This window comes from Loxodonta africana, chromosome 5 (genome assembly GCF_030014295.1).
Source record: "Loxodonta africana isolate mLoxAfr1 chromosome 5, mLoxAfr1.hap2, whole genome shotgun sequence".
NCBI lineage: Eukaryota > Metazoa > Chordata > Mammalia > Proboscidea > Elephantidae > Loxodonta > Loxodonta africana.
In genome coordinates this window covers 1,911,944-1,923,131 of record NC_087346.1, presented here as the reverse complement: position 1 = coordinate 1,923,131, position 11,188 = coordinate 1,911,944, and the positions used below count along the sequence as shown (strand labels likewise).

At 46.8% G+C, this 11,188-nt stretch overlaps 1 protein-coding gene across 2 annotated transcripts in view; it reads left to right on the top strand.

Annotated features, from left to right (window-relative positions):
- The first annotated feature begins 3,963 nt into the window (after positions 1–3,963).
- The window catches only part of RAB33B (RAB33B, member RAS oncogene family), a 30,435-nt gene continuing 23,210 nt past the window's right edge, over positions 3,964–11,188 (top strand). Inside the window, exons 1-2 of one of the 2 annotated variants that reach the window (XM_064285307.1) lie at positions 3,964–4,095; positions 4,453–4,720. In XM_064285307.1, coding sequence (XP_064141377.1) covers positions 4,472–4,720 — 249 coding nt within the window. In that variant the 5' untranslated portion in view covers positions 3,964–4,095; positions 4,453–4,471. Of the gene's footprint in view, positions 4,096–4,367; positions 4,721–11,188 lie in introns of those variants that run through there. The other variant, XM_010590567.3, reaches the window with a different exon arrangement.

Sequence of the window (11,188 nt, the reverse complement as noted above, 5' to 3'; positions counted from 1 at the left end):
GCACTTAGTGATTACACCTCAACATAAAACAAAAATTCTCACAACTGGACCAATAAGCAACATCATGATAAAGGGAGAAAGTACTGAAGTTATCAAGGATTTCATTTTACTTGGATCCACTATCAACGCCCATGGAAGCAGCAATCAAGAAATGAAATGACACACTGCATTGGGCAAATCTGCTACAAAAGACCTCTTTAAAGCAAAGATGTCCTTTTCTAGACTCAGGTACACCTGACCCAAGCCATGGTGTTTTCAATTGCCTCGTATGGGTGCAAAAGCTGGACAATGAATAAGGAAGACCAAAGAGGATCTGATGCCTTTGAATTATGGTGTTGGTGAAGAACACTGAATATACCATCAACTGCTAGAGAAGAACAAACAAATCTGTCTTGGAAGAAGTGCAGCCACAATGCTCCTTAGAAGCAAAACTTCGTCTCACATACTCTGGACATGTTATCAGGAGGGACCAGTCCCTGGAGAAGGACATCATGCTTGGTAAAGTGGAGCGTCAGCGAAAACGAGGAAGATTCTCAATGAGATGGCCTGACACCGTGGCTGCAACAATGGGCTCAAGCATAACAACAATCATGAGGATGGCTCAGGACCAGGCAGGGTTTTGTTCTGCTGTACATACGATCGCTATGAGTTGGAAGCAATTCGATGGCACCTAAAAACAACAGCAACAACTTATGAAGATGTGACCTGAGCAGTTCTGAAACTCAGTAAGCTAACCTATAAAATGATAATAGTAATTTACTGTTTGGTATTGTTGGTTGCTGTCAAGTTGATTCCAAATTCTGGCAACCCCACGTGATGGAGTAGAATTGCCCCACAGGCTTTTCTTGGCTATAATGTTTATGGAAGCAGATGCCAGGTCTTTTTCCCACAGAGCCACTGGGTGGGTTTGAACTTTCAGTTAGCAGCCAAGTGCTTATCCGTTGCACCACCAGGGCTCCTTCATTTACTGTTTAGGTACTAAAATTGAAGCCCTTGTTATTTACAGTATAATGTAATATCTCTTGTACGGTGTTACTATAAAACATAGTACTAGGGTAATCTGGTAGAAGCCAAAAAGACCAAAACCATGCTTCTCTGGGTAATTGGCATTCTGTCTTTAAGGAAGAGGTGACTTCTGTCAACTCGGATGGACAGAAAACCAGAATTGTGTGAAAAGCCAGTGGCTTTCAAGCAGCACGGCAAAGGAGGGCGTGGGGGGTATTTGCGTGTGTGTGTGCGCGCGCATGTGCGCGCGCGTGCCCTTTACCCCCAGGTGATATTGGCAATGTCTGGAGACGTTTCTGGTTGTCATAAGTGGGGGTAGAGTGGGGGTATTGCTACTGCCATCAAGTGGGTAGAAGCTAGGGATACAGCTAAACATGCCACAATGCACAAAACAGCCCCCAACGACAAAGAATTATCTGGTTTAAAATGTCATATTGCAGAGATTGCAAATGCCTTATGCAAGCAATGAAGGGCACTCTCCTTTGTATCTGTGCCCAGGCTTGAACTTACAGAAGCTGCCCAGGAGCTACTCCTGGTGAGGCCAGGTAAAAAACGGTCTTTGCCACAGGGTAGAAGTATGAAGGCTGAAATGGTGGCATCACTGTATTAAACAAAAACTGAAAATGGGTATTCATATTTTGTACATCAGATTATCTTTATGTTAGTCTATGTTTTTAATATTCCTTCAGTTTTTTTGTTAGAAAAGCACCTTTAAATATCCAGCTGACCCTAAATGACTCATAATTTTGTAGTTTAAGTTATACTGATAAAGGCGCCAAACTGGCAGTCTCTCCTAAGCTGCATAAGCAAAAAGTATTAAGGAACGAGTTATACGTCCCTGGAGACCAGGTGATCATTGCAGCGGTAAGTAGTGAAGGACTCCAAAGGCAAAATGAATTCTCAGAAAACAGAGCTGCATAATCCAGCCACTCTTCCCAACAGTAGAATCTCCAAGCATCAATGCTGCAGGTTCTTGGGGTATTCATTAATAAGAGTGGTACATACTTCAGTCACATGAAGAGTCTCTCAAACTGCAAGCTAAAAATACTATAAAACTTCTCATAACAATGTCAAGTATCTACAATGATTTCTCAGTCTAAGTGGTGCTGAACTGTGTATAATTGATTCAAACTGACAGTTCTCGCACAAGAAATTTCTCACTATTCATCACCTGCTGAATAACAATGAACTTCCAGGCAGTCCTCAACAGTTGACAATCTACTAAGTAAGACACAACACATAATCACGAAAGTTTAAACAGCAAAAGACAATGTTCAAAGACAAGTGAGTGATACCCCCCAAAAGTGTCTTAGAGTTAAAATAAAGCAAAGCACACTCTGAGCTGAAGTAATCAGAAAGAGCTTCACAGAGATGGGTCTTTAGAGCTAGGATGTGAAGGATCGACAGGACCTGGATAAACAGGATAAAGACTTTCTGATGGGAGAACATCAAGAGCTAAACTGAAAAAGCCAGAATACAAAAAGAAAGAGCAAGGGTCTTGGGGGTGTGATGATCTTTACGTTTTTTCCAACATCCCTTGAAATTACCTGACTACCCACCATTTAGAATTCTTCAACTGCTCTTTGTCCTTAAAATCTTCAGATTCTCTCCTTTGAAGGGGATAACTAGAGTAGATTAGAGAAGTACACTGTAAGGCCTTCTAATAATTTCTGTGATGACTTATTTTCATGCAAATAACGTCACATATAAACAACAGAGATTTCCCAGCTCATATCCTAGGCTCTGTAACAGGAAACAATAAATGCAATTGGCGTACACACTAAGCAAGGTTAGTAAACTTTCTTCTTTTTGTGCTAACATATATAACTTTTTTTTTTTTTTTTTTGGTATATTAGTGATTGTACAAAGCCTTTAGGCCAAAACAGAAATTAATTTAAGGCTTTTACAAATTTCTGACAACTCTGGGCAGGTCAGGTACTACCACTAAGGTGCTCTGACTACATTTCCTTTTTATCTGATGGTTACTTCCTTTCCTAGAATTTCTAGTGCTACGTCCTCCTTTCTATAGTCCTTCAGCTTCCAAAACGGTATAACCACCTACTCAAACAGAAAAAAAATGCAGCCTTGTCATTGTAAAACAAAACTTCTAACAAAAAACAATAATTGTGTATCTTGGATCTTTTGTGTGACTCAGTGTTTAGTAGGTTTCCTCTAAGAAGTCATGATAATCTACAGAAGATTCTTTGAGGTTGGGTGGTCTCACCTATTAATATTTTTGTTAGGTAGTTGGCCTAAAACAATTGCGTACCGTAACATTTAACGGTACATCACCGTCACTCAGGCACTGAGACACAACTAGGGCATAACGGGTTTTATTCTCACCATAAAGGCCGTCTAGGAACAACTCCCGGGATCAATGTCCCCAAATGGTCCACGTGTGACCGGCTCTACTTCTTGGGCCCAGGGCACTATCTGAACCAGCCTTGGGTCCCAGGATCCGGTGGATACGCCCACATGGCCTACAGGGCGCTTAGCGAAAATGTCTGCGCGGATGAGGTGGCCGGCCTCGATCCCTCGCCTGCCCACTGGCAACAAAACGCCTGCAAAGGCTGAAGGCTGCAAAGCTCAGCGCCGCCCAGAGCCCACCTCCAAGTGCGCCCCCTGCCGGGAAGGCTCCAGGCGGCGCCTCGTACCCCAGTGCGTCCTGCTCTCGCCGCTGCCCCAACTCCCACGTCCCAGGGAGCCCAAAGAAAGCGGGAAGCGCTGCCGATCCTGCAGCCCTCAGCTGCAAGCCCCCGGAACCCGCCTTCCCCTCCGGGCCCGCGGCCGGGCCGCCGACACGCCCCCACGGAGAGGGCTCCGGCGTCCGCGGCGCCCGCGGGCCTTACCGCCCTTGCCCAGGCACACGCCCCCGTCCGAGGCGGCCTCTCGGCCCTCTCGCGAGAGGGTGTCTGGCCGCCTCCGAACGGCTGCTGTTCTCTCTCCGCCCCTGGAGCGGCTGCGTGGCTTCCTCCGGGAGGCGGGCACCTCGGACGTGGCGGGGCTCGGCCAGCTGGGGGGGTCCTGAGGCGCCTGGCCCCGCCGCCCTTCGCAGCTGTAAGGCTTTCGACGGGCATCGCACCTTGGCAGGTACACCGGCGCCCGCTCCAGTGACGTAGGCGTGGAGCGGCGGGGGGGAGGGCCGGGGCGGGGGGCCGGGGGAGGGCCGGGGCGGGGGGAAGGCCGGGCGGGGGAGGGCCGGGGCGGGGGGAAGGCCGGGCGGGGGGGGCGGGGGAGGGCCGGGGCGGGGGGGCGGGGGAGGGCCGGGGCGGGGGGCCGGGGGAGGGCCGGGGCGGGGGAGGGCGCCACACCTGCGCGGGGGCGGCTTGGGGAAGTGCGCACGCGCGCTGCCCGGGGTGGAGGGCGGCGGCTCCCGGGACGTTGCGCAGCGGAGCGGGCGGGGTGGTGTGATCTTCCAGCTTTTCTGTCACCTTTCCTCCGCCTCAGTTTGGGGCTGGCGGGGAGAATGGGTTCAGAAATGGAGTCGTCGCTGGAAACAAGCTTCTCGTCCAGCGGCGCGGTGTCGGGGACCTTAGGGCTTCTGCCTCCGGCCCGCTCCCGCATCTTCAAGATCATCGTGATCGGCGACTCCAACGTGGGCAAGACGTGCCTGACCTACCGCTTTTGCGCTGGCCGCTTCCCCGACCGCACCGAGGCCACTATCGGGGTGGATTTCCGAGAACGAGCGGTGGAGATTGATGAAGAGCGCATCAAGGTGAGCGGATGGACTGTCAGGGAGGAAGGACGGCCCGGGATGATAAGTATCCCAGCCCCACCGTGGGTTCATCCTTGACCCTGTGCAGGCTGTGCGCTCCGTTTTTTCTGACGCAGATGTGGACTTTGGAATTGGGGATTGGAAAGATTTGTATAGAGCAAACTTGTAAGGCGAGTCGTCTCAAACTTTAATGTGCATGCTGTTTACCTGGGAATCTTGTTTTAAAAAATGCAGATTCTGATTTATCCGGCATATCCATATGCAGCTGGCCCGTGGACCACACTTTGAAGTTGCAATCGGGTAGGGGGTATCCACTGACTCATTGGCTGTCTCATGTGCTGGGAATCAATGAAGTCAGACCAAAGGAAAAACAGTGAGATTTCTCAAACATGAAAAATTTGTTTATTAAATAATATTTATTAAGAATTTGTTTGTTTGGGCACTGCCTTCAGTACTGGGGAAGTAAAGCCCCTTGCCTTTGAGGAAGTACTTAGGTATTCTTTTGCATGCAGTTTTGCTACAGTAGTTTCTGTATGACTTTGGTTTGTTTAGAAAAATTTCCCTGCAGAAATATTCTATATATGATTCTCCTACTTGGGTTGTCAAGAGCATATCTCTTGGCTCTACCTCAGACTCCTCTCCTAATTCTTCTTCCCGTTAAGTCGTTATTGGTTGCTTCTGAGACTGGGAACGCCAAATAATAGTCTTGAGGGTAATAGGCTCAAAGGCGAGGGCTGGTGTGGTAGGGTACACATTGGAGAATAAGGATCAACGACAGGGTCACGATGGTGTAAACCTACACACGTAACCATTCCAACCACCAGCCCCTCAGCCACTTGCTAATTCCGCTCCATAAAACATGTCAGCCCTGGGAACTGGCCTGCCTGCCTTGTACTGTCTGACCTTTTGCTTCAAACTAAGGTGTTCGTTTTTAGTTGGCATGCTCCTCTACTCCTACTCTCATGTCCTTGAGGCGAGAGCAGTTTATTTTTTGGTTTTTGACCCCTCTCCCCCCACCAATGAGATCTAGTGCTAACGATGGGAAAGGAGCAGTCACAGCCAGTTGCCGTTGATTCTGACTCGCGGCAGCCCTCCACGTATCTGAGTAGGACTGAGCGCCACGGGGTTTTCAGTAACTAAGTTTTTGGAAGTAGATCACCAGGACCCTCTTCTGAGGGCCTCTGAGCGGACTCCAGCCTCCGAAGTTCTGAGTTAGCAGTTAAGTGCATCAGCCATCCTCACCGCCCAGGCACTGCAAAGGAGAAATCAAATCAACCCTTCTGTAGGGGCTGGCTGTTGACTATTGGAAAATTATTCTATACAAGCTGTCAGTGGTAGTCCTTTGGGTGCATTGTGGTAGGGAGTTAAGAAAAATTCGTATACACCGAAGAGGGAAAAATAGATAAGAAGAGGCTAGACTTTTTTTCCACCAAAATTAGGCTAGGCCAGAAAACCTGTGGGGTAAGAAAAAAAAATGGGAGTTTTGAGATTTAGAGGAAGTTTGGAATGAGAGAAGTAGTTCTGAGAGAAAATGCTGTGGCTTTGGACCCCAACTGACGTTGCTTCAAATGTAAACCTTTGAAAATGTAAGTGCAGGTTACATGTCCTTAGTAGAGTGACCAGCTTTGCAATTGTCCCACTTTTAAAACTGAAGTTTCACATCTTATGAACCCCTTCAGTCGTGGGCAAATCGAGACGGTTGGTCACACTAGTACTTAGGCAGGTCCCCTAATCTTTCAGCCTTCTTTTCCTTCTGAAAAATGAGGATCATGATGCCTTATCAGGCAGTGTGAGGATTGTTGTTAGGTGCCATCGAGTTGATTCCGACTCATAAGAACTCTGTACAACAGAACGAAACACTGCCTGGTCCTGTGCCATCCTCACAATTATTGTTACGCTTAAGCCCATTGTTGCAGCCACTGTCAAATCTGTCTCATTAAGGGTCTTTCCCTTTTTTGCTGACTCTCTACTTTACCAAGCGTGATGTCCTTCTGTGGGTACTGATCTGTCCTGACAACGTGTCCAAAGTATGTGAGACGTAGTCTCGCCATCCTTGCTTCTAAGCAGCATTTGGGTTGTACTTCTTCCAAGATAGATTTGTTCCTTCTTTTGGCAGTCCATGGTATATTTAATATTCTTCTGTAACATCACAATTCAAAGGCATCAGTTCTTCTTGGATCTTCCTTATTCATCATTCAGCTTTTGCATGCATATGAGCTGATTGAAAACGCCATGGCTTGGGTCAGGCGTACCTTAGTCTTCAGGGTGACGTCTTTGCTTTTCAATACTTAAAAGAGGTCTTTTGCAGCAGATTTGTCCAGTGCAATGCGTCGTTTGAGTTCTTGACTGCTACTTCCAAGGGTTTTGATTGTGGAACCAAGTAAAATGAAATCCTTGACCACTTCAGTCTTTTCTCTGTTTATCATGACGTTGCTCATTGGTCCAGTTGTGAGGATTTTTGTTTTCTTTATGTTGAGGTGTAATCCCTACTGAAGGCTGTAGTCTTTGATCTTCATTAGTAAGTGCCTCAAGTTCTCTTCACTTTCAGCAAGCAAGGTTGTGTCATTTGCATAACGCATGTTGTTAATGAGTGTAAGGATTACATGAGAATGTACCTGCAACACTTGGTTCAGAGTTGGTACCATTGAAAAGTTCTTTGCCCTCCCTAGTGACTAAAACATTGTTGTTCCTCCCATTGGCACCATCAGGTCTGCCACTGCACTTCCAAAAAATTAAGCAGAGATGGAGGAGGACATATGAAGACAGCAAAAGGGGAAAGAAATTCCAAAAGAAATGGGAGCAGGAAATTAAAAAAAAAGGATAGCGGGGAGAGGAGTTGAAATTTACAGGCCCTCTACCTGTTCTCAGGTTGCCATTTATACATAAAAGTCACAGGTGAGTCAGGTACAAATTGGTTGGTGCAGACGGTTAACGTGCTTGGCTGCTAACCGAAAGGCTGGAGTTTCAAGTCCACCCCAGAAGAAAGGCCTGGTGGTCTACTTCCAAAACATCAGCCATTGAAACCCCACAGAACGCTGTTGTACTCCGACACACATGGGTCGCCATTGAAACCCCACAGAACGCTGTTGTACTCCGACACGCATGGGTCGCCATTGAAACCCCACAGAACGCTGTTGTACTCCGACACGCATGGGTCGCCGTTGAAACCCCACAGAACGCTGTTGTACTCCGACACGCATGGGTCGCCGTTGAAACCCCACAGAACGCTGTTGTACTCCGACACGCATGGGTCGCCGTTGAAACCCCACAGAACGCTGTTGTTCTCCGACACGCATGGGTCGCCATTGAAACCCCACAGAACGCTGTTGTACTCCAACATACATGGGTCGCCATGAGTCAGAATTGACTCCATGGTAACTGTTTTGTTTTCTTTTTAATATTTGAAGAATATAAAACATGTCGATTGTATGAAATTGAGTACTTAATTACTGGAGTGAGTGCTGGCAGTGAGAAGTAAATCAGAACCGCGAGTGTGATGGATTTGGTAGTACAGAGTTCATCCTTTTGGTTGAGAGGCTTAAGGAGAAAACATTTTTCTGGGATTACTGCATTTTTCTCAAATGATGCTTGGGCTATGCCAGAACTGTTTTTACTTAATCATTTCCATGTGTTATATGTGTGGGCACGCTACTTGCGAAAAAATAAGGTATTCCCCCCTGAGCTTTAGCCTCACATGTTATTTGGCTATGGTTGATAGGGACTTGGCCTCTGAGATTCTTTGTCTTCTTTCTAAGGCCCTAGCCATTGACTTGTGCCTCCAACTTGATGACTTGAGATTTTTTTGTCTGTATTCTTGTTTTTGAAGCTGAGAAGGGATGTGCTCAAATACCAAACCCACTGCCATTGAGTCGATTCCAACTCGTAGCGACCACATAGGGTTTCCAAGGCTGTAAACCTCTGTGGAAGCAGACTACCGCATCTTTCTCCACTGTGCAGTATTTTTAGAAGTAGATCTCCAGGTCCTTCTTCCTAGTCTGTCTTGGTCTAGAAGCTCCACTGAAACCTGTTTACCGTAGGTGACACTGCTGGTATTTGAAATACTGATGGCATTGCTTCTAGCAACACACAAGCCACCGCAGTACGACACACTGACAGATGAGTGGTGGCTCATTTGGTACACATGGTAAAATGTTTGAAGTATCGAAGGATGATAAATGTAGCAGCAGCTGAGGATGAATTGAGAGCAAAACTCCATCTTCCCCTTAACACATTTTTCTCTCTCTCTGTTCTCCTCTTACCAGTCGCTTGACTTCAGCTATCACTTCTATGAAGATAACTTCCAAATTTTGGGCCCATACCTTTCTCCTCAGCTGTCATTTTGTATTTCCTTCTGTCTTCTGGCCCTGGCTATTTGGATAATCCCTCCTTTGTCTCCAGTGTCTGAAGTGAGTTCTTCTCTGGTGAATCTGCCTCCTGCGTTCCTCGTCTACAGCACCTACATTGTCATTCTCTTCATCCTTGTGGCCTCCCCCCTTTTCACTGCTCCCTAAATCCAGACACTTTTCTACCTCCACCATTTTTCTCACTCATCCTTTCTTTAAAATCCTAGTTCAGGTGTTTCTCTAAACCCTCCCTCAAATGACTGGCAGCAGCCCAACTTGTCTCCCACCTCCATTCTTTTTCAGTTAAACCATTTTGTACATAGTTCTAAAATGCCAGATTAATGTTGCATATTAGAGAGTTAATCTCCCCTGCTTCACACACGCTTGTGTGGTTCTCTGTTATATTATGAATTAAAGTTCCAACTTTTTAAATTAACGGAGGTCTTCATCTGGATCGGAGCTCTGGAGGCACAGTGGTTAAGAGCTTGGCTTCTAACCAAAAGGTCAGGAGTTTGAATCCACCAGGTGCTCCTTGGAAGCCCTATGGGGGCAGCTCTACTCTGTCCTATAGGGTCGCTATGAATAGGAATTGACTTGATGGTAATGGGTTTTGTTTGGGTTGGGTTCATCTGGATCTAGAGTGCTTTTCTAATTTTATTTCCCATTAATTTCCTTCAGGTCCACTATGTTCCGGCCAACTATTTGCTGATCCTGTTTCCCCTTTGCTTTTCCCACTCTTTGCCTGCAATATTCCCCTTTCTCATATTTCTCCACTCAGTGTATCTCCTTATTCAATTTAGCACATCTCTATCAAGTATTTTCTCCTCCTTCCAAACTTTCCATTCTTCTTCTTCCTTCTGTAAGCTCCTTTTAGCACCTTTTAGCCTTTAAATGCTCATTGTATTATGATTTGTCTTACTTCCCATAACCCACTGCTGTCGAGTCAATTCTGACTCATAGTGACCCTATAGGACAGAGTAGAACTGCCCCGTAAAGTTTACAAGGAGTACCTGGTGGATTTGAACTGCCCACCTCTTGGCTAGCAGCTGTAGCGCTTGATAACTATTCCACCAGGATTTCCTTACCTCCCGTAGTAGGTCTTATTTAGTCTCAGGGCAGGATCCCTGTCTGATAATTCCATAGACTTCCTCCAGTGTCTGTCTCAGTTCCTAAACCATGTAATAGGTATTGTTAGCTGCCATCAGGTGGGTCCTTGATTCATGGAGGCCCCCCGGCAAAACAGAATGAAACACTGTCTGGCCCTCAGCCATCCCTCTGACCATTGTGATCCATAGGGTTTTTTTATGCCTTTTTTTTTTTTTTTAATAATTTTTATTGTGCTTTAAGTGAAAGTTTACAAATCAAGTCAGTCTCTCACACAAAAAGCCATGTACACCTTGCTACACACTCCCAATTACTTTCCCCCTAATGAGACAGCCCACTCTCTCCCTCCATTCTCTCTTTCCGTGTCCATTTTGCCAGCTTCTAACCCCCTCCACCCTCTCGTCTCCCCTCCAGGCAGGAGATGCCAACATAGTCTCAAGTGTCCACCTGATCCAAGAAGCTCAGTCCTCACCAGCATCCCTCTCCAACCCATTGTCCAGTCCAATCCATGTCTGAAGAGTTGGCTTCGGGAATGGTTCCTGTCCTGGGGTAACAGAAGGTCTGGGGGCCATGACCACCAGGGTCCTTCCAGTCTCAGTCAGACCACTAAGTCTGGTCTTATGAGAATTTGGGGTCTGCATTTTTTATCTTATATTCCACTGCTCTCCTGCTCCCTCAGGGGTTCTCTGTTGTGTTCCCTATCAGGGCAGCCATCGATTGTAGCCGGGCACCATCTAGTTCTTCTGGTCTCAGGATGATGTAGTCTTTGGTTCATGTGGCCCTTTCTGTCTCTTGGGCTCGTAATCGCCTTGTGTCCTTGGTGTACTTCATTTTCCTTTGATCCAGGTGGGTTGAGACCAATTGATGCATCTTAGATGGCTGCTTGCTAGCTTTTAAGACCCCAGACGCCACTCTTCAAAGTGGGATGCAGAATGTTTTCTTAAGAGATTTTATTATGCCAATTGACATAGATGTCCCCTGAAATCATGGTCCCCAGACCCCTGCCCCTGCTATGCTGGCC